The following is a 26,881-nucleotide window of genomic DNA, read 5'->3' on the forward strand; positions in this document are numbered from 1 at the left end:
CAACATATGTCAATGACAGGTTGTCGTTAAAATATTGTATATTACGCCAGTTCAATATTTTAATTACACTAGTGAAGACAGGGCAGCGTGTGACATGAGTACAGCCATGACATATAGCCAAAGTGGGATGTCTCTAGAAAGAATGCGATTCCAGAAAAGCATAAAACACTTGACTGTTTTTGATTATATCTATGTTGTCAGCTGGTAATGGAAAGATTTCCCTCTGATCTAAATGTCAGAGTGACAGAAAAATGTGAAACTGGTCCGTATTACTATAGATATACCATTTATAAAAAATCACAGAGGTGAGGAAAACAACAAAAACATTATTCACTGAAAAAGCCAAAAATGCAATACCTGAAAGTCTGCAAAGCAGACACGGTCGCCATAGGCACGATCGCCTTAAGGCAGGCATAATCGCCGTAGGGCAGGCGCAATGGCCATAAGCCCTAAAGATATGCAGACAGCCAGAAAATGATGTGGAGGAGCAATTTGTTCCTTGCAGGCTAATATGCAGTCACTCACTCAACCCAGCCCAGATTGGGGAGGAGCGACTGCATATAATGATAACCTGCACATGTGAACAATACCAAAGAAGCCAGCCACAGATGGATGGTGACCCACCATACAGGATATCAACCCTCACTGATATAACAGCAGGTTGCCCTGTATCTCTAAATTGGGCCACGCTGGCTGACATCTTGGGCTCCCCCAACAACTCTGGCAAACTACATACAAAAATACTAATGCATATTAATAAAATGCGGGTGTTGGTACTGCATTTTGGCCAAAACGCATAGGCTGACGGGCCACGTCCAGGCCACACCGCGTCTGTCAGTACCTACGCTAACTCACTATAAATTACATAAAATCACAGAGGTGTGGCCTCAATGCTGTTAAATGTAGCTCAGGACAGATGGCCGCCCCCATGGTCATGTATAAACAGCAGAATAACAAAATTTTACAATCAGAAAATAAAAACAAATTAGAAAAATGGAATATGGTTCTCTATTTACGCAGCGTATCTCAGTCGCGTAAAAAAAGAAAAAAAACAAGGTTGTATTTGGGTGCATAATACACACAAATATAGCCCATATTAATGTCAATTGCCCACTGAAAACAGTGGGGGCATTCTTGCGTATTCTTTTGTCACGCAATTAAAAACACTGCAATACCCAGGGAATATGTGTATTTCAGTTGCCTAAAGATGCTGTATATTTACGTGTCTGAAATACGCATACACCCGTGGGAATGAGCCCTTAGTTGTTGATGGGCTGAAAGCAGGTCACCTGAGAATATGAAGTCTCCTTACTGTCATATTTCCTTAGTTGTTGAACACTGGTGCCTTTTGTACAACTTTGGATAATTCCTACTTGTAAGAAAGGTTCCTTGACAATAGGCTGATCTACAAAGTGTCTACTTGCTGGGACCACCAGTAATCCTCTGTAATCTGAAAAGGAACTTGGCACAAAGTGTAGAATTTCTCTGCAGCGCCCCCACAGAGGAAATTAATCACTACACGGTGCCCATTCAAATGAGTGTAATGTCTGTGTATTACAGGGCAGGTCTTCCAGAGTGAGAAATGCTCTTTCCAACCACTCTTCAGTCTGGCCAAGAGATGAGGATCCTGAACTAAGGAGTCCCGTATGTTAACTCTGAATTCCCCAATATAATACATGAAAAAGGAGTATCTAAACAGAACTTCTTTAAAGTGACCCTCTGGTTTTGGGACAAAGTTCTGTCCCGGGACCAAAAGCTGAGGGGGTATATAACCTGCAGTTGTTCTTCTGTGTTGTCTCTCTGATCCACTGGTTCCCGTTTCTGGTTTTGGCTGTCCAAGATGGCCGTCACAATTTTCTAGCTATATGAAGCACACTGTGCACTGCTCTGTGATTGGCCAGTGCTGATCACATGAGAAGCTCTGACTAATCAGTAAGCAGGTATAGTGCATTGGTAGTGTTAAGTCCATGTTGCCTTTGCATGAGTTTCTTCCAGGTATTTTGGTGTCATTCCTAACTCCAATAACATAGTTAAGTTGTAAGCTTGCTATGAAACTGGCATTAGTATGTATGTGTGTCTCTGAAATAGAGCAATTAGATTGTGATCTTCATTGTGGACAGGGATTGATGCAAATGGTGCAGTGCTTTTTTTTCCACCCAAAAACCGGGAAGCTGGGCAGAAACTGAACAGCCTCCGTCATAGTCAATGGGGTCCGTTCGGTGCTGTTCGGTTCCATCCTAAGTGGAGTCATTTGACAATGGAGATTCCTGCTCCTTTCCTGGATCAGTAAAGCGGATCGTAGGGCAGGGGTGTGAAACCACCCTAAGGGCAGACTCACACGGGCCTGTTTGTGTGCATATTTGCATGCGGAATACCCAGAGAATAGAATTCAGTGATTTCAATGGATTTGTTCTAAATAATAGTTTTTCGCACGTGAAAAAACGCAGCATGCTCAATATTTGTATACCAAAGGCCCCATAACACCCTATACCCGGGCAATTGTGCAATATGCTGTACAATTTACCGGGAACAAGAACATATTTGGAACTAATTAGGCCAAATAGCCTTTTAAATCGGGGCACGGTTGTGTCCCGTACCTATGTCAAATGGCCCTGCAAGCGTAAAAAGTATAGTAATATTTGCAAAAATGTGTACGAAAGTCCATCATTCACGGCACAAATGCGCTTCCCTTACGCGAGCCCTTTTGTGCGTACGCCCGTGTCCAACATAATTCTGTATTATCAGGTTTCTCCTGCTAAAGGAAAGAATGAAGGTATTAGCACTACGTAGAGACGTTGTAACTAGAGATGAGCGAGCACGCTCGGATAAAGCAGTTACTCAAGCGAGCATCGCTCTTCTCAAGTAACTGCTTACTGGTCCGAGCATGCTCGGGGAAGGGGGGGGTAAACAGGGGTGAGCGGGGGGGGGGGGGGGAGAGAGAGATCTCTCTCTTTCCTCCGCCGCCCCCCCGAGCCTGCTCGGACCAGTAAGCAGTTACTCAAGAAGAGCGATGCTCGCTTGAGTAGCTGATTTATCCGAGCGTGCTCGCTCATCTCTAGTTTTAACCTATGTGTTATACTCATATAAAGTTATACTACATACAGAGTTGTTTTAAAGTGACCTTCAAAAGTTGACAGAGAGGAGTCAGAAGTTATGGAAGTAATATCTGTTTAATTTACAAACATCAGTTGCATTACTGATATCAGTCCAAGTAAGACAAAACACGCGATATTACACATGTACACCTATTTTTTTTTTTTTGTAAATACAAATTTAAAAAATGCTGAACTTAACAAATGTTTTTTTTTTGTACAGAGTGCCTGTTGTTTTCTTTATTTAAGGAAAGAAGAGCACAGCCCACTACCAACCATTAACAATCATATACTGTAGTTTAGCAGCAGCATATTAACATGGGAACCACATAATACTATGGTAGTCTTATTATGGGGACATAAAAATCACAATTTCGGAACAGTAGAAACTGCCCCATAAGACAGATAAAACTTCATGGGAGGGGGGAGGGGGATAGAAAGGATTTACTAAAGCCTAGAGACATTTGTATGCCTAGAACACAATTTTAGTTTTACGTAAATATACATTATATTTATATTATATGTAGGGAAAAAATACTTCTATATAATTTCGATCTAATGTGAAGACACTCTAATGTACATTTTCCGGCAAGGCCACCAGATTCGGATGGCATTGCCGGCTACACAACCACATTAGCGAACACATACCAGACAAAACAAATCTATCAGACACAATTTTCTATGTTACTTCTATAAGAGAAAAAAAGATCCTGACTCCGAGTCATTTTGTGTTTACCAAAATAGAAAAATATCAGGACAAATATAAATTAATATATATTAAAGCATTGAAAAAAGGGATAACCTAAAATTGTTAAGAATGATGTACTCTGATACAATAAATATGTTTCATTCATATTCCGAATACTGTTTTATAAACCTTTTGCAAAATTATTCCTAATTAAAAAACTACCAGACTTTTTCTTTACTAATGGCCCAGTTAATTTTTTATATTACAAAAACAAGATAATACTGGAAAAATGGCTAGATGAAGACTTCTTTAAGCTTCTTGTGCTATAACGTGACAATAACATTTTTCGAACCTGAAGTCTACTCTGGGCTAATGTCCGTCCCCATTACGGTTCCTTTCCAGATGACTTGGAATGCGCAGAGTTCCTTAATACGCCTTAGCTGATCAGGTAGGGTCAACTCAATGCAAGAGACAGAATCAACTTGATCCCTTATCATTCACAGCTTGTCTTTTATTAAACATGTGGCTCACCAATCGGCAGGGCTCATCAATGCTGATATGTTAACCAATTTCGAAGTCTCCTCGTCGATTTTTTTTTTTTACACTGATTTTCCAGCATCTGTTAATGAGCAAACCATGTCGAACAGCAGTTGTAGTTCCCTTCCATCAAGAGACCTCTCCGTACACTTAGAATCATTGTTCTTCCGATATCTCTTCTTAATGAGAAGTCTTGCTTTAAAAATGTTAAAACTTTTTTCTTTTTTCAAATTGCCAGTGAGGAAAATGTCATTTACTTTTTTTTTTTTTCTTAATAAAAATATGTCTGTTTCTGTATTTTACAATATAATTCAAATATTTTCCACTATCAAGTTTGAATTAGTCCAACACGGTCATAAAAGGTATACAACATTTTCAAAGGGCTTCTGAAGGTTACATATTTAGGAGGGGCAATTTGTACAGCCACACTTTATGACTTTCTCGATTTCGTCCACAAATGAGGTGCCGTCGGTGCACTCAAAAATGTATTTCCGTCGCTTACTTCTCAGTGGTCTGCAGCATTGACCGTTTGCGCACCCCCCTCGGCATTCTAGTCGCGATACCTTCTCGGTCGTCTGGCAAGCTGCATAACCTTGCTGTTTTTGGTAATAATCTCGGATCCGTTCCCCTCGGCAAGAGATTTCTGTGAACAAAATGAGAGCAAATTAAAACTTCGGCATCTTGCAAATTTTGGAAAAATTTAAGATTTTGAGTCCTTTTCTACTTTATTGAATAACATTCTGTTAATATACTTCAAATACTATTTGCAATTTGGGCTGAAACTGAGCAAAAATTCTCAAATATACCGTAAGACAAAAATAATGGCAGGTTATGATCACTAATGTTCGAACAGTTTTGTTACGGACAGAAATTGATTCTAAATCCGTTGCCTTGAATTTTGGACACTTCAGTTGTAAGAAATCAGGTTACTGCATGTACAGTTAAAATATTCCACATTAACCCCCGCCCCCTTCAGTCCAATACAGAAATGGCCTCCAATTGTGCATTGTCATAAACTGGGGTAATTTGCACATGACTTCTTTTAGTCTTAATACCAAGGAGAGTTTGCTCACTGATTAATGACTGATAATGATTTTAGTATGCCATTTTGTTCAAAAGTGGATACTTTTACGGCCTTCCGACTGCATAACATGAACAGAGCCAATGCAAAAATGGAGCCAAGCCTACTCTATACTTGGCGGCTGTCAGCTTTTAACAGCTGACAAATGCCGGCAATAGTTGCGATTGAAGTTAGCTATGTAGATGCCATAGTCAACACTGACTGCATGTCTAAGAAGCCAGCTAGAGGGAAAGTGAGGTCCTTCCAGCACCCCATCATCTCCCTCCATGAAACGATCGTAGGATGGATTAGCAAGGCAGCCCGGGTCCTGGTGAAGTCTCCCAGGGCTGGTATGCATAGATGCCTACTAAGCTTTACTGCTGGAAAGACTGATGGAATGGTTGCTTCATTTTTCATTTTAGAACAATTAAAAAATTGGTTGTGAAGGTGGACATTACCTAACTTCAACCTTATCAATGCATAATAAATAGAGATGAGCGAGTATACTCGCCAAGGCACTACTCGCTCGAGTAATGTGCCTTAGCTGAGTATCTCCCTGCTCGTCCCTAAAGATTCGGGGGCCGGCGGGGAAGAGCGGGGAGGAACGGAGGGGAGATCTCTCTCTCCCTCTCTCCCCCCCTGCTCCCTGCCGCAACTCGCCTGTCAGCCGCAGTGGCCCCCGAATTTTTAGGGACGAGCCGGGAGATACTCTGCTAAGGCACATTACTCGAGCGAGTAGTGCCTTAGCGAGTATACTCGCTCATCTCTAATAATAAACTGAAGGGCCACTTAATTAGAGGCACACATTTAGCAGCGCGTTGGATCTTCTTTGGCCATCAGAACTGATTCAATACATTGCATCATAGATTCCACTGGGTGTTGAAATCATTCTAAAGGAATATTGGCCCATGCTGACAGAAAAGCTTCTTGCAGTTGCTGCAAATTCGAGAGGTACTAACATACTCTGAACAATTCATGTTGCTTGTGCCAAATTCTGACCCTCTCATTAGGATGGTGCAACAGAAATCTGCATTTATCTGACCAGGAGATGGTTTTCCACTGCTCAGTGATCTAATTTTTATGCTCTTTTGCCTACTGGAGTCTTCTCTTTTTTTTTTACCTTAGCAACGGCACTAGGAGCGATTGTCTCCGGTTGTAACCCATCTGTGCTAAAGTTGATGAGTTGTGTGCTTGGACACATTAGTTAGAGCACCAGCATTGTACAGTATTTGGCTGCAATTTGCTTGACTGCGCACCACCTGTTCATCAGAATAATTCTTGACAACCTTCTCTAACCCTTTTCGTCTACAACTTTTCTCCTTTCACTCGATGTTTTTCCTGGATCACATCATTCTTGATATATTCTCCAGACCGCTGCACAAGAAAACCCCACAAGGTTGGCAGTGTATGAAATCCTGGCCCTGGCTAGTCTAGCACTGATGACCAGATCTTATTCAAAGTTGCTCAGATCGCTGTCTTTTCCTATTGTAATGTGGATTCACCCTGAAACTGATCCACAGAAAACTTCGGGGTTATGGGTCTAATTTCCATACAGGAAGCTCCAATTGGGAAAGGGCCGATGTGACTAATAAAAAGTGTCCATTTGGTGTGTATCTACAGCCATTATGGACCACTGGCCACCAGTTTATTTTCAATAACCATTATCTGCTGAAAGGCAGGAGTATTAGGCACTGAAATCCCGGAAAGGTCATCATGACACAAAATATTAAACCATGGTGGACATTGGCCTCAAATTTATTTCTATGACCATCATTTTTTTTCTAATTCTCAGAGTCTATAAGCAATAAATACAACATTATTACAGTGACAGCAAAATTGGTGGCTTAAATCTCAGCTCTTTAATGCAAAACTACACATTTACTGTTCGTTGCCTGAACAGCTGGTTCTGTTTACATGAGGGAACTGTTTCGGAGAGCATGCAATTTAATTTATTAGACCTCCAGCTCAATATTATTCAATCTGTTGCTTAATACAAGTTACATTCCACTAGCTTCATAAATTACCAAAGTATAAACCAGCTAAAAATGAGCCATCTGTTAATCACTTCCCTGGCCCCGTTCCCCATTTTCCCAGTCACATTGATGCCGAAAACCAAATAAATAAATGCCAGCTGAGGAAAAAGAAAGGGGAAGACATTGATATATGGAGGAAGGAGACACCACAATGAAAGGCGGGAGGAGAAAGGAAAAGAAATGATTCCTTGTGTTTCGACCGTCTCACCTGTGGAATTCTCTGTGATAAATCAGTGAAGGCTGAAGGGTGAAGAGCAAAGTTTGAGATAAGACAAAGTGTGGAATCATTGTCCATTACAGAACATAGAGAAGAAACGTAACATAACACTATACAGATAAGTACACATACAGTAGAACGGTTGTATGAAATCAGAGAAACATGACTGGTTTCTTCCAGAGCCACAGTGCCACGCTTGTCCATGGACTGGGGATGGTACTACAGCTCTGAATGGGGCTAAATTACAATAATATTGTTTTTCAAATACCATACAACCCCTTTAATGCCCTATCGTAAGCATGGGACATAAAAAACAAAAAACATCACACGTCTTAGAGGCGTTAAAATAGGTCATCAATAATTAATTGTTGGGAATCAATTGCTCAAGACCCCTGGTGATGAGCTTATTATCCGGCCCACTGTCAGAGTGGTGGGTCAAACATTGTCATTGGGGTTGGAACAGGAAGTCTTAGAGACAGCTTCACTACCATTGATTTCAATGGGAGTGAAACTGCCTATTACACTTCTAGCGCCGTATTAGGGTTAGAGCAAGACGCCTCAGAGGAAGTTTCGCTCCCATTGATTTTAGGGGGAGTGAATCCGTCTTTGAGACTTCCTACTCCAACCCCGATGGCAATGTCTGGCCCCGCTGCACTGACAGTAGCTAGACAATCAGGAATCCTGAGCGGCGGATACCTGGAAATTAGATAGGCCATCAATAGTGTTTGCCTGGAAAATCACTTTAATATAAGATATTTTTGGAACTGTTTAGGGAACTTTGATAATAATAAACAAGAATATAATTATAAGCATGATCAGGCTAGATTATAGTTTACGTTCCATACCATATTAAAATAGGTTGAAAATGTAATTTTTATGGGATATGAAAAAAATATAGAAATGTTATTCTCTAATTTAATATAGAGCAATGCCAAATATTCAAGGTACTGTATGACCTGTTTTTGTGTTATTGCTTAAATTATTGTATTCATGGACTATATTTTTGCAACTCCTGCTTTGATCTGAAAATAGCCATACTTCAAAAATATTAGAGAATGCAGAGTGCAAAGGTTTGGGCTTCAATCACATTTGTGCTATACTTGGTTTGCTATGAGGGGATTCTGGTATTTTTGACAGCAAGTCTGAAGCACTATTTTTGTCATTATTACTTATTTTAAACATCATTAGTTTTAGGATGCTGTACATATGAATTTGCGGTTTAAGTACATTACATCAGAGTTTTAACAAATACAGTACAATTAACATGAAGTAAATGAGTGAGAGAAGACCCCGCCCATGCGGAGAGAGAGAAGACTCTGCCCATGCGGAGAGAGAGAAGACTCTGCCCATGCGGAGAGAGAGAAGACTCTGCCCATGCGGAGAGAGAGAAGACTCTGCCCATGCGGAGAGAGAGAAGACTCTGCCCATGCGGAGAGAGAGAAGACTCTGCCCATGCGGAGAGAGAGAAGACTCTGCCCATGCGGAGAGAGAGAAGACCCCGCCCATGCGGAGAGAGAGAAGACCCCGCCCATGCGGAGAGAGAGAAGACCCCGCCCATGCGGAGAGAGAAGACCCCGCCCATGCGGAGAGAGAAGACCCCGCCCATGCGGAGAGAAAGAAGACCCCGCCCATGAGGAATTTACAATCAAGAAGGGAGGGGGAAGGAGATAGTAGGTGAGGGTAGAAAGTGCTAGTATGATAGTGTGGTTAGCAACACAGCAACATATGTAAACATTTATGAAGAGGTCGGTCTTCAGGTTACTTTTGAAGGTTTCTAAGGGGGAAGAGAGTCTGATGCATTGGGATACTGAATTCCAGAGTTTGGGGATGGATTGGAGAAATATTAGAGATGGATGATGGAGCAGCAGACAAGAGGAGAGCAGAGAAGTAGGTCTTGTGAGGATCGCAGACTATGTGTGTCAATGATGTATTGAGGGGGCGGGTTGTCAAAGATGTATTGAGGGGATGGGTTGTGTGCCATCAAAAATACCAGAACCCCAATAGTAAACCCCTTTATAAGCTGATGGGTATAATAGTATGCCAGGCTCCATCTGAAAATGGATCTGCTACAGTTGCCATGGCTTTGTTCTTTGGTCGAAGTCATGATGTTATTGTGATCAGAGTCTTAGAGGCAATTAGAAGATCTCTATAAAGCCCAGTCTACAGCATATTGCAGCAGCATTGAATGGTATATATTATACATGGCTCAGCGCTCCCAGCTTTCTTAGGCATGTGTTTGTATTTTTAATTCCTATGCCTCTTAGTTTTTTTTATTTCAACAAAAGTTAGATTATAATGAGGATTTTCAACCAAGGGGGGTTCTTTCCCTTTGGGCAATTTTGGTGTTAGCTGTTGTTAATAAGCTCGGTGTACACCCTGAGGCACTTTTTGCATACTTTACATAATAGAAGGTGGACACAAATGAGAACTAGATGAAGTGAAAAATGATTAATAAGAATATATTATATACTTAATTTAAGATTTTTCATTAAAAAACAGAGAAAAAGACACTGAGATATAAAGAAAGCAACAAAACTATGTTATTTTTGAGAGACAAATAAAGAATGATTTGTATGGCACTGTTGAGTTCACACCCTGCTTTGATGAGATGTTCTTTAAAAAGCTACAAAACAACAAAAATATAACAAACCCCCATAAGGAACCAATAAGAAATCTGCAAAGTAAAGAAACCGACAATTCATCCACATTTTATATATATATATATATATATATATATATATATATATATATATATATATATATATATATATACACATATACACACACATACACATACATATACTCACACGCACACATATATATTACACATGCACGCAAATATTACAGACTATGTGATTTACCTTTATCACAGCTGTCTCCGGTGTAACCAGCGTTGCACTCACAATAAGCCTTCTCCAGGCCTGAGATCCTACACTTCCCATGTTTACACTTCAGTGACTGGCAAGGGTTAATCTGTTCTTCAGCTTCATCACACAGGACTCCCAGATAGCCGGAGGAACATTTACAGCTGTAGGAAAATGCATTGATGGGAAGACAGGTCCCATGTACACACCTGAAAAATATAGCAAAAAATGATCCAGACTATCCGCATACACAGACCAGCACCGGGTCATCGTTGTACCTGTGCTTTACTTGTGTTATTTTGTACTGACTTTAAGAGTCATACTGTTTTATTCTCAATTCACATCCAAAGCTGCTTCCAAATTTCTACTAGCTAACTTTGGAAAGATTATTTTTGTCTACTCTCCTTTGTCGATCTTGTAACCTAACTTCTTATATCCAATTGTGCTCTGTTATATGACCTCCCAAAATACACTGCTCTTTAGTAACAGGGATCCAGCAGAATTCTGATTGCAGCTCTGCATGCAAATAAAACAAAAATAGGATAAAACTGAGGCTCAAGGTCGCTCAGTTACTCAACATTTAGTAGTTGCATTTGTTAAATGCCAATAAAGGGGCTGCACAGGAACAGTAAAATATTACTTCTTTATCTTAAAACAGCGCCACACCTGTCCACAGGTTGTGTGTGGTATTACAACACAGCCACATTCATTTCAATGGAGCCAGACTGCAATCCCCCAACATCCTGTGGACAGCTGTGGTGCTGTTTTTGGATGAAACCAGACATGTTGTTTCTAACTCTGTGCAATCCCTTTAAAGGGGGACAGTAAACTCAAAATACAGATGGCAAAGCCAACCACATTATCACATATAATCAGCCATATTCTTATCTGTATAGATGAAATGAGATCCTTCCATTGGTTGATCATTTATTTTATGTAGCAAAATAGAAAATAAAATTCTATTCCGAATGTAATAGTGTTGAATTTATCACTTTTAGTGACCTTCAGGTCCTGGACAAAATTATGGCTCAGGACTAGAGAGGCTTAAATGACCTGTGCCTCTGACTGTCTGGTTCCAGGCCCCGTCTTCAGTTGTCCAAGATGGCTGGCACAAGCTGCTAACTAATGTACACCACGTGTTGCTCTCTGATTGGCTATTGCTGATGACATGAGCAAGCAGTAGCCAATCAGATAGCAGTTATAAGGCATTGGTAATTGAGCACTACTAATTTGGTGAATTAGGTAAAATGTATTAGTGTTTAGGCCGCACAACTCTCAAATGGGTGCAGGTTCCTGACGAGTAGACCACTTCTCACTTAGTCCACCTATAGAAGAAACAGGACACTAAGTGAAGATACTCCTGAAGTGCAATGTTATTAGATCCAAATAAATCAATAGTGCTGTTAAATAGACTCTAATTTGTATACATATGTGATGTTTTGGGTAGTGAAACCCTTCATCGGGTTAAAAAAGGATGTCAGCGACCTCTGAGACCACTCACAGTACTATCATCCTTAAAAGTTATTCATTTGACATTTTTGGGCCTTGGCCAGGTCACCATCTAGCCTCTTACACCAACATATGCCTGCTGAAGGGTATAACTATGCGAAACGTTGTCTAAGCATACAAATTGGTCTATTTACTAGCGGTATTGATTTATGTGGATTCAATAACATTTCACTTCAAAAGCATCTCTACTTGGTGGCCTGGAGGAAGAACAGCACAGAAGGCCAACAGTAGGTTATATAACTTCCCCCTCTGGTCCCTGAAAAGAATTTTGCCCCAGAACTGGAGGGTCGCTTTGAAGAGGTTGTGCCAATTTATAAAGTTATCCCCTATTATATTTTCCATATTATTACGTCTAATCTTCATGCATTATCTTACAGTAACTCAGTGCTTTCTCAGTACAGCCTTCAAAGGGGTTGTGCCAAGTTGTAAAGTTATCCCCTATCCACAGGATAGAGATTAACTCTATGATCGGTCGGGGCCCAACTGCCGGGACCCCTACTGATCCCGAGAATTGGGCTTCCGATGGCCTCTGCATGAAGAAAGAAGAGGTCATGTATGGGAACGCCAGAAATTGCTGAGTATGAGTGCTTGGCAACCTCCGACACCATAATTGAAATAGATGGATCTGCGGCATGCATGCACAACAGCCGCTTCATTCATGCAGGGACCTTCCTCAGATCAGTGTGGGGCTCAGCAGTTGGACCCTCATCCCGATAAAGTTATTCCCTATTTGATAGAGGAGAAAGGATAACTTTACAACTTGGCAGAACTCTTTTAAGGCTGTACTTAGATAACGCACTGAGGTACTGGAAGACGATGCATGAAGATTACAATTAGTTATATGTAAAATATAACATTTACCCATTAAAACTTCAGATAATTGGTATTAGATCACCATTTGAGATTCTCAGCTCTGCTACATCCAGGGGCGTAACTATAGAGGATGCAGGGGATGCGGTTGCACCCGGGCCCAGGAGCCTTGGGGGCTTCTCTTTTGCATATAGGGAGCCTAGTACTATGACTAAAGCATTATAGTCGGGGCCCCATTACAGATTTTGCATTGGGGCCCAGAAGCTTCAAGTGACGCCTCTGGCTACATCTGTAACCTAACAGTACAGATAAGTGTAATAAGACACACTGGCACAGTAACATAGACGGATTGCCCCTTTAACACATCATTCGTACATCTGGAAACCATCTCCAACTACTAGTCGCCACTACCAGAATCCTCCCTCTTTAAAAATGTTACAAAGAATTTCACACCCTTCTCAACAATTATAATAAACAAATAAATTGTCTCCAAGTCTGAGCTGTAATTCTGCCAAGAGCAGCATATGTGCTAGGTACTGCGAACATCTTTCAGCTGCGAGCTGTCAGAGCGGCATAAATTCAATATAAAAATGACATAGAAGCTAGGAGGCAAAGGCTGAGGAAAGGGAAAACCAAAAGGCAGAAAAGTAGTTTAGAAGTGATAAGAAACTTTATGCCAGAACCTTAGAAAACAGACATTCTTAAAAAGATTAAAGAGAAGCTTTTCTAGACAGAAATTCGTCTGGCCGCCCCTAAATATTTATCACGCTGTCCTGAAACTGCGTTGTGTTGATGCAAGCGGATTGCTCGGGTTCTGATGTCCAGCCAGGTTACATATACTTGTATGCTGACTGCTAATGAGGAGAAGGGAGCGCATTTTTACACCTACAATTTTTGGGTAATTTTCTTAGGAATGGGAGTGCGGATCTGGTGAATGGGGGGGGGGGGGCGTGCAATCACCTTAATAATTAATTCTATTTAGATGTCATTAGAATATTTTTGAAGTGAACATGTCACATTAAACATGGTGTCCAATGAGGCACTACATTATACAGCAGGAGGGGCTGAGACTCAGTATAACCTGTCACTTATTGATTCAGAAGGCCAATCAATGATCGCCAGCCTTTCCTGTATGAGCATGTATAGAGGTAAGTGTCAGTTACGAAGGACTGCCAATTTATATAATAAGCAGCATGGCTGGCCGTAGCTATGTCTGACCTGTAAAGTCACACAGGGTGCCCACCATCAACTTGTAGGAGGAGCACCAAGTGGAAGTAGGATAGGGGCAATTGCCACCCTTAGGTCCACCTGGCCACATAATCTTCTTCCTTGTAACAGTATCTTGTGTGGCTACATGAACCCTCCTCCTCCTAGCTTTGTCTCCTCCCCTCTGATGTTTCAAGGCGCCACTGTCAGCATATTGGCAACCCCGCCACACAGTCGCTTAGTTCTGCTACTGAGTTTATGTTATGAGTTTGGTTCTCATATTGTCCTTATGTACTAAGCTTGGTTCTGGTGCTCTATTTATGTTATGAGCTTGGTTCCTGCTGTATTTATATTATGAGTTTGATTCTGGTATTGTATCTATGTACTGAGCTTAGTTCTGGTGTTGTATTTATGTTATAAGCTTGGTTATGGTGCTCAATTTATGTGCTGAGCTTGGTTCTGGTGCTATATTTGTGTACTCAGGTTGGTTCATGCTGTATTTATGTTACGAGCTTGGTTCTACTACTGCATTTATGTACTTAGTTCTGGTGCTGTATTTATGCTATAAGCTTAGTTCTGGTACAGTATTTATTTCTTGAGTTGTTCTGGTGTGGCTATGCTGCTGTCTTGCCTACTGGCAGCTCCTTATTTATCGCCACCTGCTTCACCATGTGCCTACACACAGGACAGGGAGCACAAGCCCTCCATCACATGGAGATGTATCGGCATGTCATCAAGTTGGAGGAAACAGGGCTTCCGACACTACATGACCGGATTTTAAATCCATGATTCAGGACAGAATAGAAATGATTGTATATTAGCTGTTTTCTGATAATATTATCAATAGTTTACAATTTTTGTCCCCAGATAGCCCCTTTAAACCCAACCATCATCTATCTCCAGGGATTCCTATCACAGGACAAAAGGAGCCTCCACCCTTTGTTGATGCTGCACTTCGGAATGATCGTGGTATCACAAAAGTCAAAGGGGTTAAACTCACATCTCAGTAATAAGGCAGATCTTATGATATACATTCCATCATAGAACACATGAGCCATAATATTCAATGAAGACAAAATACACCTACATAAGCCTGATCTAATCAGCTTTAAGTATTAGCACATTCTTCTCAATGAACACCGTAGTGGGGGGCGACTCTGGATTTATAACCACCAATAGCCACTACTTAAAGGAGAAGAAATCCAATCAATGTGATCTTCTCAGACCAATATGATTTCCATAAACCATAAACTGGTTGGGCGCTGGTTAAAGATTTGCTTAGAATTTTGCGTCACATTTCCTATAAAAAAAAAAATCTCTGAGCAGTGCTAAAAGGGTATAAAGGGGATTTCTAGGACTTTACTATTGATAATAATCTATCCTTGCGATATCAGCAGTAGTTGATTGGCAGGGGTCTGCTGCTTGGGACACTCAGTGACCATCAGCCGTGTTCAATCCCCCTGTCATTGCGAATGGAGTCAGAAGCTGAGGGCCAGTGGCTTGGCAATTGCAATCAAAGCTATCGCTGACCGCTGGTAGTCCTGAGCAGCAGACCCCTTCCAATCAATTATGGATCACTTGAATTCAATTGGAGCCGGACCGCTGCAATGTGGATGGAGCTGTCAGCTTTTAGTTCCGTTTGTAATAACAGCTGGCCTGATATCAGCTGATCGTCGGTGGTCATGATTGGCAGACCCTCAACGATCAACTATTGATCATCCATCCTGAAGATGGGTTATCAATAGTAATGTCTGGAAAACCCGCTTTAAGTGTTCTATACAACCTGTTCTTTCAGGAAAGCAGTGCTGATTTCAGTTTACAGATTTTTCCAACCTGATCTTCTACAATGTATCTACGATGGTTCTAAAGTTCATTTATCTGAATTTCTACTTAAAGCTGCCCATAGACATTAGAATTGATTCTGGACTTAAAAGGGTTCCTAATGCAGGATGAGAGGTCAATGCATTGCGTGATTACTGCCAAGATATCTTATTTTCCCCTTTTCATCTGTCACAGAGCTGAACTATGAAGGGCCTATTCACACAGGGGTATTTTCTGTCCGTGTTCAGTCCATATGTTTTACTGACTAAGTGCGGTCTCAATATGGACCTATTGAATTAAATTGGTGTCTTCAGACATGCCTTTTTTACGCGTGTATAAAAATTTGCAGCATGTCGCATTTTAGTACATATCACAGACCAAAATGATAGGAATTTACAAAAACACAGTGAAAACGGATATTACACGCATAGTCATTGCATTTTTTTTATGCATGTTGCCAGGAGACAGGGGAAAAATAATTGATATCAATTGGTCCTTCTTAGGGTTTTTTTTTGCGCATGGCGAGCGCAGTGAATACGGATGCAGCAATACATTAAAAATCTGCATACATGTCGTGAAAACAGTGCATTTTTCATAGAGCAACATTGTATACACCTTTGTGAATGAGGTCTAAGTTATTTGAGACAGGCTAGTTGCTATGGAAATACTGCCTAACAACCATAGTCTTTTACATGGAATTATCAGACAGCTGATCCCAAGCTGTCTGTCTCAGATTTTTCAACTCTTAAAGGGATAGTCCAGGGAGAAAACACTAAATTCAAATCTTCTCACCCCATACCCCATTGCTTCCATTTCAATGTTCCAGTCCCCACTGCACTCTTTTTCCAGCTGTAGCGATAAAGTCTTGCTACAGGATCATGTGACTACTACAGCCAATCATGGGCTGATGCTGAGTTACATACAGCCAGTAATTGGCTGCAGAAGTCACATGAACCTGAAAGAAGAGTGTAGCAGAGCACCAGGCGCCATCGGAATGAAAACTGCGGGAGGTCTCCTCAGACGACCCCTTAAAGGCAGAATCAGAGCACAGAGGTTTTAGCAAAACATAAACAGCTTCTCTCTATTTCTTAATGTAAGATTAATCGATTTTTAAAAATACGTTCAGAGGAATAAGCCTCATTTGCCATAAACGTCAAGCAAATATATTATCTCTTGCTTTTAGAAAGTTGCAAAACTATGACCAACTCTAGCAATATATCAATAAATTGCCCACATACTTGTGTCCTAGGCAAGGGTCGTTGGACTGCTGATCACAGAGTGGTCCTGTCCAGCCACCTTCGCACTCGCAGGTAAAGCCAGACTGACTGGTGGCTACACATGCTCCATGCACGCAGACTTTCTTGTGGCAGGGCTCACAGCCGGGGACAATTCCCGTTTGCAGATTGAACATCTTGAAGTCTTGCAGATCGTTATTGATATATAAATTTCGTATGCAGCCTTGGAAGTTAGTTCCGTTGTGTCCTGGAGACTGACGCAGTATGGCAACATTGTTCTTTATTGGCATACCTGCATTGTCAGAAGGTACAACATTAAATAAGCACCACACAACAACTTTGTGCTAAGACAAATTAAACAGAAATGGTGGCTCTGTGGTTAGTGGGATGACACTGGGGGTATGGCTTCCAATCCAACCAAGATATCCAGATGGAATTAGTTGCATTTCTAAGGTTCTTCCTTAGAGGTTACTATGAATCTGGTTGCCATAAAAGTTTGTGTTCTTGGAAATGTAGATTGTGAGCTATTCCCAAGATGGCCTATGTTGTGAGCAGATAACTATACATTTGTTAACTAATATATAACATGAAATATAAAAAGTATGTGTTCTGTAGGCAACACCTTGTGTAATATTCGAGAGGTACGCAGCCTATAGCACCACTGTAGTTCTTCAAGTCCTTGTTTACCCTGCCTTCCCACTCATGGCACTAGATGTCATATCATATGGGAAGCATCTGGAAAACTAATCATGGTTATTATCTTAGAAATGTCCAAAATACCACTGATAGTGTCTATATAACCACAGTTGCTAGGTAGAGACCAGATATTTATTCCATGACTCAACCATAGACTTTTTTTTCACCAACATCTGCCATCCATAGCATCAGGAGGATGGAGCACGTCAAGTGCTATATTTAGTAAAACAAACAGCAATGCTCATTAAATGGGTATCTTGCTAAGAAAATAGAGCAGTTTTTTAAGTAGACACGTCTGGTGAGACAATCTTGGGGGACTGAAAGATGGAGAGACCTCCAGAACTAATAGATCCAAATATAGATGAGGAAGCAAGGGATAATCATGAGGTTGCTTTTTATAAACATTAACTGGAGTCATGGAAACCTGCACCCCACTGAAATCCGTATCATCTCTCTCCAGTGCTGAAAGCCACCCGTTCTATTTATTGGTGGTTGCATATGGTCCTAGTTAGGAGTGTGTCAGCAATTTTGCTGATGCAGAACTGGTAACCGTTCCAGGTAGAAGCAGGGGAGAGGGGTTTAAATGTATATCTATCCATGCTTTAAGGGTCCCCAGAAGTCAAAAACAAACTTTGATGCTGTCCATTATAACTGGTCTGCAGGCGGGACTTCTCGTTCAAGTGCTCTTCTCTGGTTGGACACTGATTGACAGCTCTAGTGTCCAACCAGGAGACCGCTACATCTGTCAATTGGAGATTTGGAGCAGTCACTAGACAGAGAGGGGAGGTCTTCAAAGAGAAATCCCGTGTCCACAGAATTTGTGGTAGCATCAAAGTTCCTCTTCTGACTGCTGGAGACCCTAAAATAGGATAGAGGCACTTTTACGCCCCTCTCCCTTGCTCCCAACTAGACTGGCTCCCTTTAAGGAGATTTTCTCATTCAGAAAACCAATGTTCAGATACCCTATTAAGCAATTCTGAGATAAGGAGGGTCTTCTGCTCAAGTCCTCCAGTTATTAGCCATATTTATTTCCCCTGTGGTAGTGCTATAGAGAAATTAGCCACTAGCTGCTAGGTCCCATCACACCTTACAGCTAGTCTTTGGAGAACCTGACAATGGGTCACCCTAGAATCAGTTTATCATCAAGGGAAGTTTCAAAGACTTCTCAAAGGAAATTGCTCAAAATGGTTATAGTTCATTTTAGTGGATAGGATCGGAGGAGTCTGTATCTACCACCGATATTAGTGGAGAGCTGGTTGAGCATGCTATGACCTATTCTGAAAATTGTTGGGGGTCTTGACTTCCATACCCACAGCAATGTGACTTTTCTATTATACTCTTATCAGAAAGCCCATTACTCTATAGTTTGAATTCTCTATGTTCAAAGCTTGCTGCCGATGACCGTACATAACATGCAGTATACCCGCCATCTCTGCTCTTCCCTTTGTCTTGTTTATAAAGTGGATTAATCTAACAAACCAGCAGCGAAAGCTGAACCGTCTATAACATCAGCTTGTCTGATCAATACCCTTCAGCAAAGGTTTGATGTGTGATCCAGGGGTCAGAAAACATATTAATCATAGTGACAGGTACTTAATAAATGCACCTATTATCAGTGACATGATAAACCAATATCTTTTACCTCCTACATAAAGCGGGGAGTCAAAGCCCAGAGAAGATTGTTTTGACAAATTAGTAATGGTCTTCGGGTTTCCGCCATCCACTATAAGTGACAGTGTTTGATCCAGGCTTACGAGTTCCACAATGTGAAAATTCCCGTCGTTTATAGTCTCGACACTGTAAAGAGAAGAGAGAGGGAGATGCTTCCATGTACATAACTTCTGCAGGGTGCAAATCACTGCTCAGAACTTATACCCTACTGACCCTACTTCAAACTATAATTATGTCATTTAGGATTCAGCATGTTGGTGCTTACACTGTTGAACGAAGAAAAGAAGGACAATTCTTCCAAAGTGTGTAGTGCAAAATTTTCCATTATGCCATGCCTCTTTTCACTAAGGCATTCTCTTTGTGTCACGTAACAGTAATGGTGCCACTCAGTGACACTCTTATAGTAATAGCACTGCTTAATGACCCCCTCACAGTCATAGTGCCTCTTAGTGTCCCTCTCCTAGTAATATTGATAAATCCCTCTCATCCTTAATAATACCCCATGCATGCCCCCACTCAGTAATAATGCCCTAGTATGCTCCCATATGTGCCCTCAATAATAATGTTCCCCGCATGTGCCCATCAGTAATAATTGCTTGGAATACCCCCTCTCATTTGCACAAGGAAAGACTAGAAGCAATCGGATGAAACTGAAAGGGAGCAGACGCAGATTAGATATTAGACAGTGAGGGGGATCAATGAGTGGAACAGGTTACCATAGGAGGTGGTGAGTTCTCCTTCAATGGAAGTGTTCAAACAAAGGCTGGACAGACATTGTCTGGGAAGATTAGTGAATCCTGCACTGAGCAGGCGGTTGGACCCAATGACCCTGGAGGTCCTTTCCATTTCTACCATTCCAGGATTCTATTCCTCTCGCCTCCAGTCTGTGCCACTATTATTTCATATGCACTATCCTCAACTTTTGAGGTCAGTGATTGGGGCCACAATCATGTGATCATGTTACCTGTAAGTGATTAGGGAAACCATAGTAGCGTAACAGATTAGTGCGGCAGGGGAGCAAAAAGATAAGTAATTATTGTTTTGTTTTTTTTTACTCCAACCTTTGCATGTCTCCTGCCTCCTGGGATAGTGGGACAGCCCCCAAAATCTAGGACTGTCCCGCTAAATCTAGGACAGACGACAGAGATGTATAACACTAAGGTGGCATCGGAGGCATAACTGGAAGCCCCTCTTGAGGCTCCTGGGTTCCAATGCAAAATCTGTACCAACCGCCCCTCACCAGCCATATGTCTTGAGGCATAGGGAACTTTAAGCCCACCCAAACAACAGGTTCCAGGTGCAACTGTTACCTTTGCACCTCTTATAGGGAAGACGCTCTGTGGAATTGTAAGACATGGGGGTAAGAAATATGAACAATTTCCAGGAATGGAACTGATACATTATACCGCATTGTTTTTTTTTTTGCCTTCCTCTGGATCAACATTGGGGGTAATAGGCTGAACTGGATGGACAAATATCTTTTCTCAGCCTAACATACTGTGTGCTCCTATGTGTGTCAACATGGAATATCCATGTCTGGACAACTGATATGTTATCTGCAGTAATAAAGCTGTTGTACCTCACTATAATAGCTGCTCCTTGGATTCTATGAGCTAGTAAGTATATACCAGTCCCCAATCCTATTTCTAATTCCCGGTGAATACCGGACGCCGTTCCCCTGCTCTCCGCACACAATAGTGTTTTTCTCTCCAGTCTATTTACTGCTAGTTGGAAGCCAGCACAGTAAGTTAAAGTGTCACACTGTGTAATCGCCTCTGAAACTGCTGTTTTATGGCCTCAGCTCTGCGGTCTTTACCTGATTTATTAATTAATTCGTCGCTGGTGTTGTCATACACACAATATGCCAAATCAGGGAAAGACAATTCGTTCCAATCATCAGAGCCTCATATTCTTCTCCTAATAATGGGAAGAATTACTGCATGGGAAGCTGGTTTTGGAGGGAGAACGCTGGAAGTCCCGTGGAGGTGGCAGATCTGCCAAGTGGAGGATTATGGGACACACACTACAACATCTGACTTAATGCTGCTCAAGCTTGTCCGTTTGTTAGACTTCTGGCCAATGGGTAATAAAAATTCCTTTCTGCTACATCTATTCACAATGCATTGATGTCTTAAAGGGGTATTCCCATCATTCATTGTTATGCCACTTTTTTTTTTATTTTTTTACTGGGACTGAGATCTAGGACCCCCACAGATCTGGAGAACAAATGGAAAGAGACCCCTCCTTCAGAGCAGAACTCCCAGCCAAAGAGTGATGCAACACAACTACAGTGAATAGGGCAGTGCTGTAGTTTCCTGCATAATGGGATACTGGGAACATCAGTGCGCAGGGAAATCTGAAGAAAAGGGATGGAACTACTCCGCAGGATGCAGCAAAATCCGCAGCTGCGGAAATCCACAGGTCTAAATGCAGATTGTAATGCGGAATTGCAGGCAGGTTTTTTAGCCATTTTCAATCAAAATCCGCAGTTGCCAGTTTGCCGCTACTTGTCATACGGCCTATTCTGTCCCGTGTGAAAGGTTGCTAGGGAGCAACTAGAGAGGTCAGTAGTTGCTCTGACTGCGGTACAGACAGATAGCCAGTGTGAGTTGATCCCGGGACTGAGGGTACAGTTGCTCAAGCCTGACATGATTTGTTAGGCCTGTGTAACATAAGCGTATTTGCGCACGAAAATTCTGCACGGTCAATATACAGACAATAGAACCCATTGATTTGAATGGCTACATTCACAAGCGCGTATTATGCGTGCGCAATTGCATCACGCAAAACAAAAAAGCTGCATGATCTATTTTCCTGCACACTTGCGAAGGAAAAGAACACATCTTCAACTCATTAAACTAATTGGCCATTTCAATGGCTGAGGGCATCGGTACACATTTTTTTTGCGTGCGCAATTGTGCATGACTTGTGTGCGCAAAAAGTATAGTAAAATATGCTGAAACATGTTCAAAATGCAACAAACATTCGCCAAAAATGCGAAGCTAATGCACACATGCTCATGTGACATGGGTCTTGAAGAGGAATTTGTTAGCGTATTAGTTCGGGCTTAAACAGATGGGCGTGTTTTTGTCCGGTTATGCAGCCATGAAAATTACGGCGCACAATGGGGCGAAACAAAAGCATTCATTTACCTATCTTTCCCCTTTTTTTTTTCAAACTTGTGGGCAGTGTGAATATTGGAAAGAAAAAAAAACAAACGATTTAATGCGCTAATATGCTCGGCGGCAGGAGTGTATTAGCGCATGCGCCCATGTGTTTTTGCCCTTAGTCTTATGTTTGACATTGAATACTCTCCATGGCATACTTTCTACTAAAGTCTGATGCATTTCAGCTGATAATTCCCTCCATTCATCCTGCAAATGTCTGGCGAGTTCTTTCAAGGTAGACGGATGCAGTTGATATTTCCTGACATGACGTTCCAGTTCATTTTAAGGATGTTGAATAGCAATACCATGTAGCAATAACTGAGAAAAATTAAACACCGGATGTCTGGCAGAATAAAAGTGAGTTTAAGGAAAATATATTAAAACTTGTAGATCACAAGCCCCCACCACTGAACTGGCCAGTTCAGTGGTGTGGGCTTGTGTTGTACGCGTTTTTATATATTTTCCTAATTCTGCCGGACATCCGGTGCTCGATTTTTCGCAGTTATTGTTACAGGTTATTAGAATTGGAACCTCTAGCCCTCTGAGGTTGTGTCCAAGCACAGAAGATTCATGTTCCGTTCAATTGACCTAACCAATCTTTTTGGACAAAGATGTTCAGTAGGGTTAAGGTCGGGACTCTGCAGTCCAATCGTGGAACATCCATATCCTCAAACCAACATAAAACAGAGTTCGATGTGTGATGAGGCGTGTTGTCTCGTTGGAAGTATTGCTAACCGTTTCCAGAGTATTGCCCTGTTGTCGGCAGCACATTATTGTCTAGAATGACAAGGTACACCTCTTTGTTCATGGTTCTTGCCAATACAACCAACGGACCAAGACCATAAATATAAAACATCCATAATGGAACCTCCAAAGTACTTTACTGTTAGCACAACATGCTCCAGCAAAAGACATTCCCCGGGCCTCCTCCACACCCAGGCACCTCCATTTGATATGACTAGTAATTATTTGGAAATTATAGCACTGGTGTTTCTGGTGGAGCAATGCGCCATACAGTTCTGCTACATGCGCACGTCACACACACACACAACTCTGCTACATGCACACGTCACACACACAGCTCTGCTACGTGCGCACATCATACATACAGCTCTGCTACATGCGCAAGTCACACAGCTCTGCTACATGTGCACGTCACACACACAGCTCTGCTACATGTGCACGTCACACACAGCTATACACATGCGCGCGCCACACACACAGCTCTGATTCATGCACGTGTCACAGGCACACACAGCTTTGCTACATGTGCGTCACACATATAGACACAGCTTGCTACATTACATGCGCATGTCACAGACATACACAGCTCTGCTACATTACATGCACATGTCTAACACACACAACTCTGCTACATGCATGTCACAGACACACACAGCTCTGCTACATGTGTGTCACAGACATACACAACATTGCTATATTACATGCACATGTCACAGACACACACAGCTGTGCTACATTGCATGCACATGCCACAGACACACAGCTTTGCTACATGCATGTCACAGATACACACAGCTCTGCTACATATGCATGTTACAGACACACACAGCTCTGCTATATGACATGCACATGTCACAGACACACAGCTCTGCTACATTACATGCACATGTCACAGACACACAGCTCTGCTACATTACATGCACATGTCACAGACACACAGCTCTGCTACATTACATGCACATGTCACAGACACACACAGCTCTGCTACGTTACATGCACATGTCACAGACACACACAGCTCTACCACATACATTTCGTCGGCCTGTGCTGGTTTAGGATCTGTGATGATGTCATGTGACCCCGGACTCCTCTCACGCAGGTCACTGATCACATGACAGTGACATCATCACAGGTCCTGTCAGCAGATAGCTGCTGTCAGGCTCTGCATGTTTTATGCTTTTGGACCTGCAATGATGTCACCATCATCAGGGGCGAAGCATGAGAAGCACTCACACACACTGACGGAAAAGTGGTCGTTAGCACTTGGAAAATGGAGTAGTGTAATTTGGCACGCCATAGAACATTCTTCCATTGTTCAACTGTCCAATGAAGAGTGCTCCTTGCACTGTTGTAGACAGGCCGATGTATCTGCTTTGCCAAACGTTTGCAGGATGAATGGAGGTTAATACCAGCTGAAGTGTATCAGATATTAGTAGAAAGTATGCAATTGAGAGTATCTTATGTCATTAGGGCCAAAGGAGCCCCACTAAGTATTAACATATCTAAATATATGCTACTTTTGATTCTTGCTCAGGTGTTCCATTACTTTTGATAGGATAGTGTATAAGTTTAGTGATCTGAAAGTGCCAATTACTAGTAAAATCTAACCACTCATTGTTAATCTAAAAACCAAAAATCTAATGGACTCTCCACAACCTACAAATGTAACCTACTGATGTAACCATGGACATAAAGCGCGGGCAATGAACCAAAAGCAGAGACAAGTAAACATGTGCAAGCCATCTACAATATCATTGTATGATTGGGTTTCTGTTTGAACAGATTTAAGAATAAAAGGTAGGTAGAGGCGAGTAAGTAAGGGTTGGCATGGTCTACGCACATGCCAGCGCCAGATGTTTGGATCAATCACACTATTGCTTTGGAGAGAGGCACATCACACCACTGTAGCGTGCCTGCTAAGCTTTATATGGCCATGTTTGTGTTGTACAATGGCCAAAATACAAGTTTTTCTGCTTATGAAACACCTAAAGAAAAGAATTTGGTGCCGTCGGTATCTTGAGGCTGGTCACACCGCACTAGCTTCACTCCATCGCTAAGGTTGTACTAACGACGACTGCATGCCACCTGCACATTCTCCTTCTCTTCTCCACCAGATTCCCTTCTCCTTTAACTTTTATTACTCTCCAATCAATTAAGCAGCGTCTAGACGAGGCAGAGCAATCTCAGTTGACATTAAGGATATAAATAAGCCAGTTACAATGCAACGAAGGGAAAAATTAAATGAGGTGACTGACGCAGAAAACCTGATGGAAGAAATTTCGCCTAAACCCTTTTTTAATACGGTTATTTATTACAATTTTACATAAATTATAATTGCTTAATGATAAAATGGTAATAAGAAAAGCGTAGCTAAAATACATAGAAATAGGTTAACCTGCATTAGTGCATTCGCCTCAGAATTAAAGGGATTGACTTATGAAGACAACCTTTTTTTAATCAAGCTTGGCACGGCAATGCAGCTTCTCTAACCCATCAGCTGTTATCAAGTGAGTGGTCATCCATAAAACACATAGGGTCATACAGGGGTTCCGAGCAGGGGACTGGTCAACTGCATTGTAGGATCATAGAACTGACTCCATTTATTTAGTTTACTTTCTCCATCATAGGAAGAAGTTTGTAATCAAGATAGAGATGCAAACATAAACTTACCTGTAAATAGCAGATGTTGGGTAACTTCCAGTGTCATAGCTAACCCGCACCCTGCCCCGATATAACTCCACTGCTACATGATCCTTGTCACCTTTGTAGAGCAGGATCCCACTGTCTTCATCTGTGGCCACCTGGAACGATAATCAAACTTTCATAAATTAAAAGCCCAAAATTACTTGCCTTCAAAGCTTTTAAAGGGCCATTCCAGTAGTTTTTGTTTTCATTCATTATAGATCTACTTGGGGTTATGTGTTCCTTTTCTAGTCAGAATCTGTGGGATGCTGTTACATGAATCCTATCACACAAACTGCTTAGAGGGGAATACAGACAGTTACTGATGATCACACAGCTCCTGCCACACAGTTATAATAGAGGAGATCACAGCTCATCCCCCCTTATTGTATACTTATGGGCTGTAGGTAATAATATTAGACTGTCCACCCAGCAGGCAAATTGGCATAGCCTCAGCTAATGCTGTGCTGATGCATCATGGGATAGATGTGAAACTAAGTTTCAGTCTTAAGATGGTGCCTGATAAGTATCAGACAGGAAGCTGCACGGTATGGAAATGGCTGGACTACACAGAGGAGACCTACAGAGTGTGACAGGGAATCAGGTGAGGGGGACAACATGAAAAATGGTGTTTTGCCAGTGTCCCTTTAAGAAACACCACTTGCAAGAAGATAAAAAAAAGTCAAGGACAGTGTTTTAGTTGTATACTTAGGCCTCATATCCACGGGCAGATCAGATTCTGCACGCTGGAGCCCACAGCGTAATCCGACCCTGCCCACGGCAGAGGACACTTCGGGTCTTCTGCTTACCAGTCCGGGTCTTCCATTTCCCTCACTGCGCAGTGGAGTT

The 26,881-nt window shown here is 41.8% G+C and overlaps 1 protein-coding gene across 3 annotated transcripts in view; it reads right to left on the reverse strand.

Moving 5' to 3' along the window:
* Positions 1-3,151: 3,151 nt before the first annotated feature.
* SLIT2 (slit guidance ligand 2) overlaps positions 3,152-26,881 on the reverse strand; it is a 350,471-nt gene continuing 326,741 nt past the window's right edge. For 2 of the 3 annotated variants that reach the window (XM_066573234.1, XM_066573233.1), the window contains 5 exons: positions 26,021-26,151; positions 19,411-19,565; positions 17,076-17,364; positions 10,489-10,700; positions 3,152-4,960 (listed from right to left, as the gene is read on the reverse strand). In XM_066573234.1, the coding sequence (XP_066429331.1) occupies positions 4,719-4,960; positions 10,489-10,700; positions 17,076-17,364; positions 19,411-19,565; positions 26,021-26,151 (1,029 nt within the window). In that variant the 3' untranslated portion in view covers positions 3,152-4,718. Of the gene's footprint in view, positions 4,961-7,618; positions 7,651-10,488; positions 10,701-17,075; positions 17,365-19,410; positions 19,566-26,020; positions 26,152-26,881 lie in introns of all 3 variants that reach the window. The other variant, XM_066573236.1, reaches the window with a different exon arrangement.

Source organism: Eleutherodactylus coqui, chromosome 7 (assembly GCF_035609145.1).
Source record: "Eleutherodactylus coqui strain aEleCoq1 chromosome 7, aEleCoq1.hap1, whole genome shotgun sequence".
In the NCBI taxonomy this organism is placed as follows: Eukaryota; Metazoa; Chordata; class Amphibia; order Anura; family Eleutherodactylidae; genus Eleutherodactylus; species Eleutherodactylus coqui.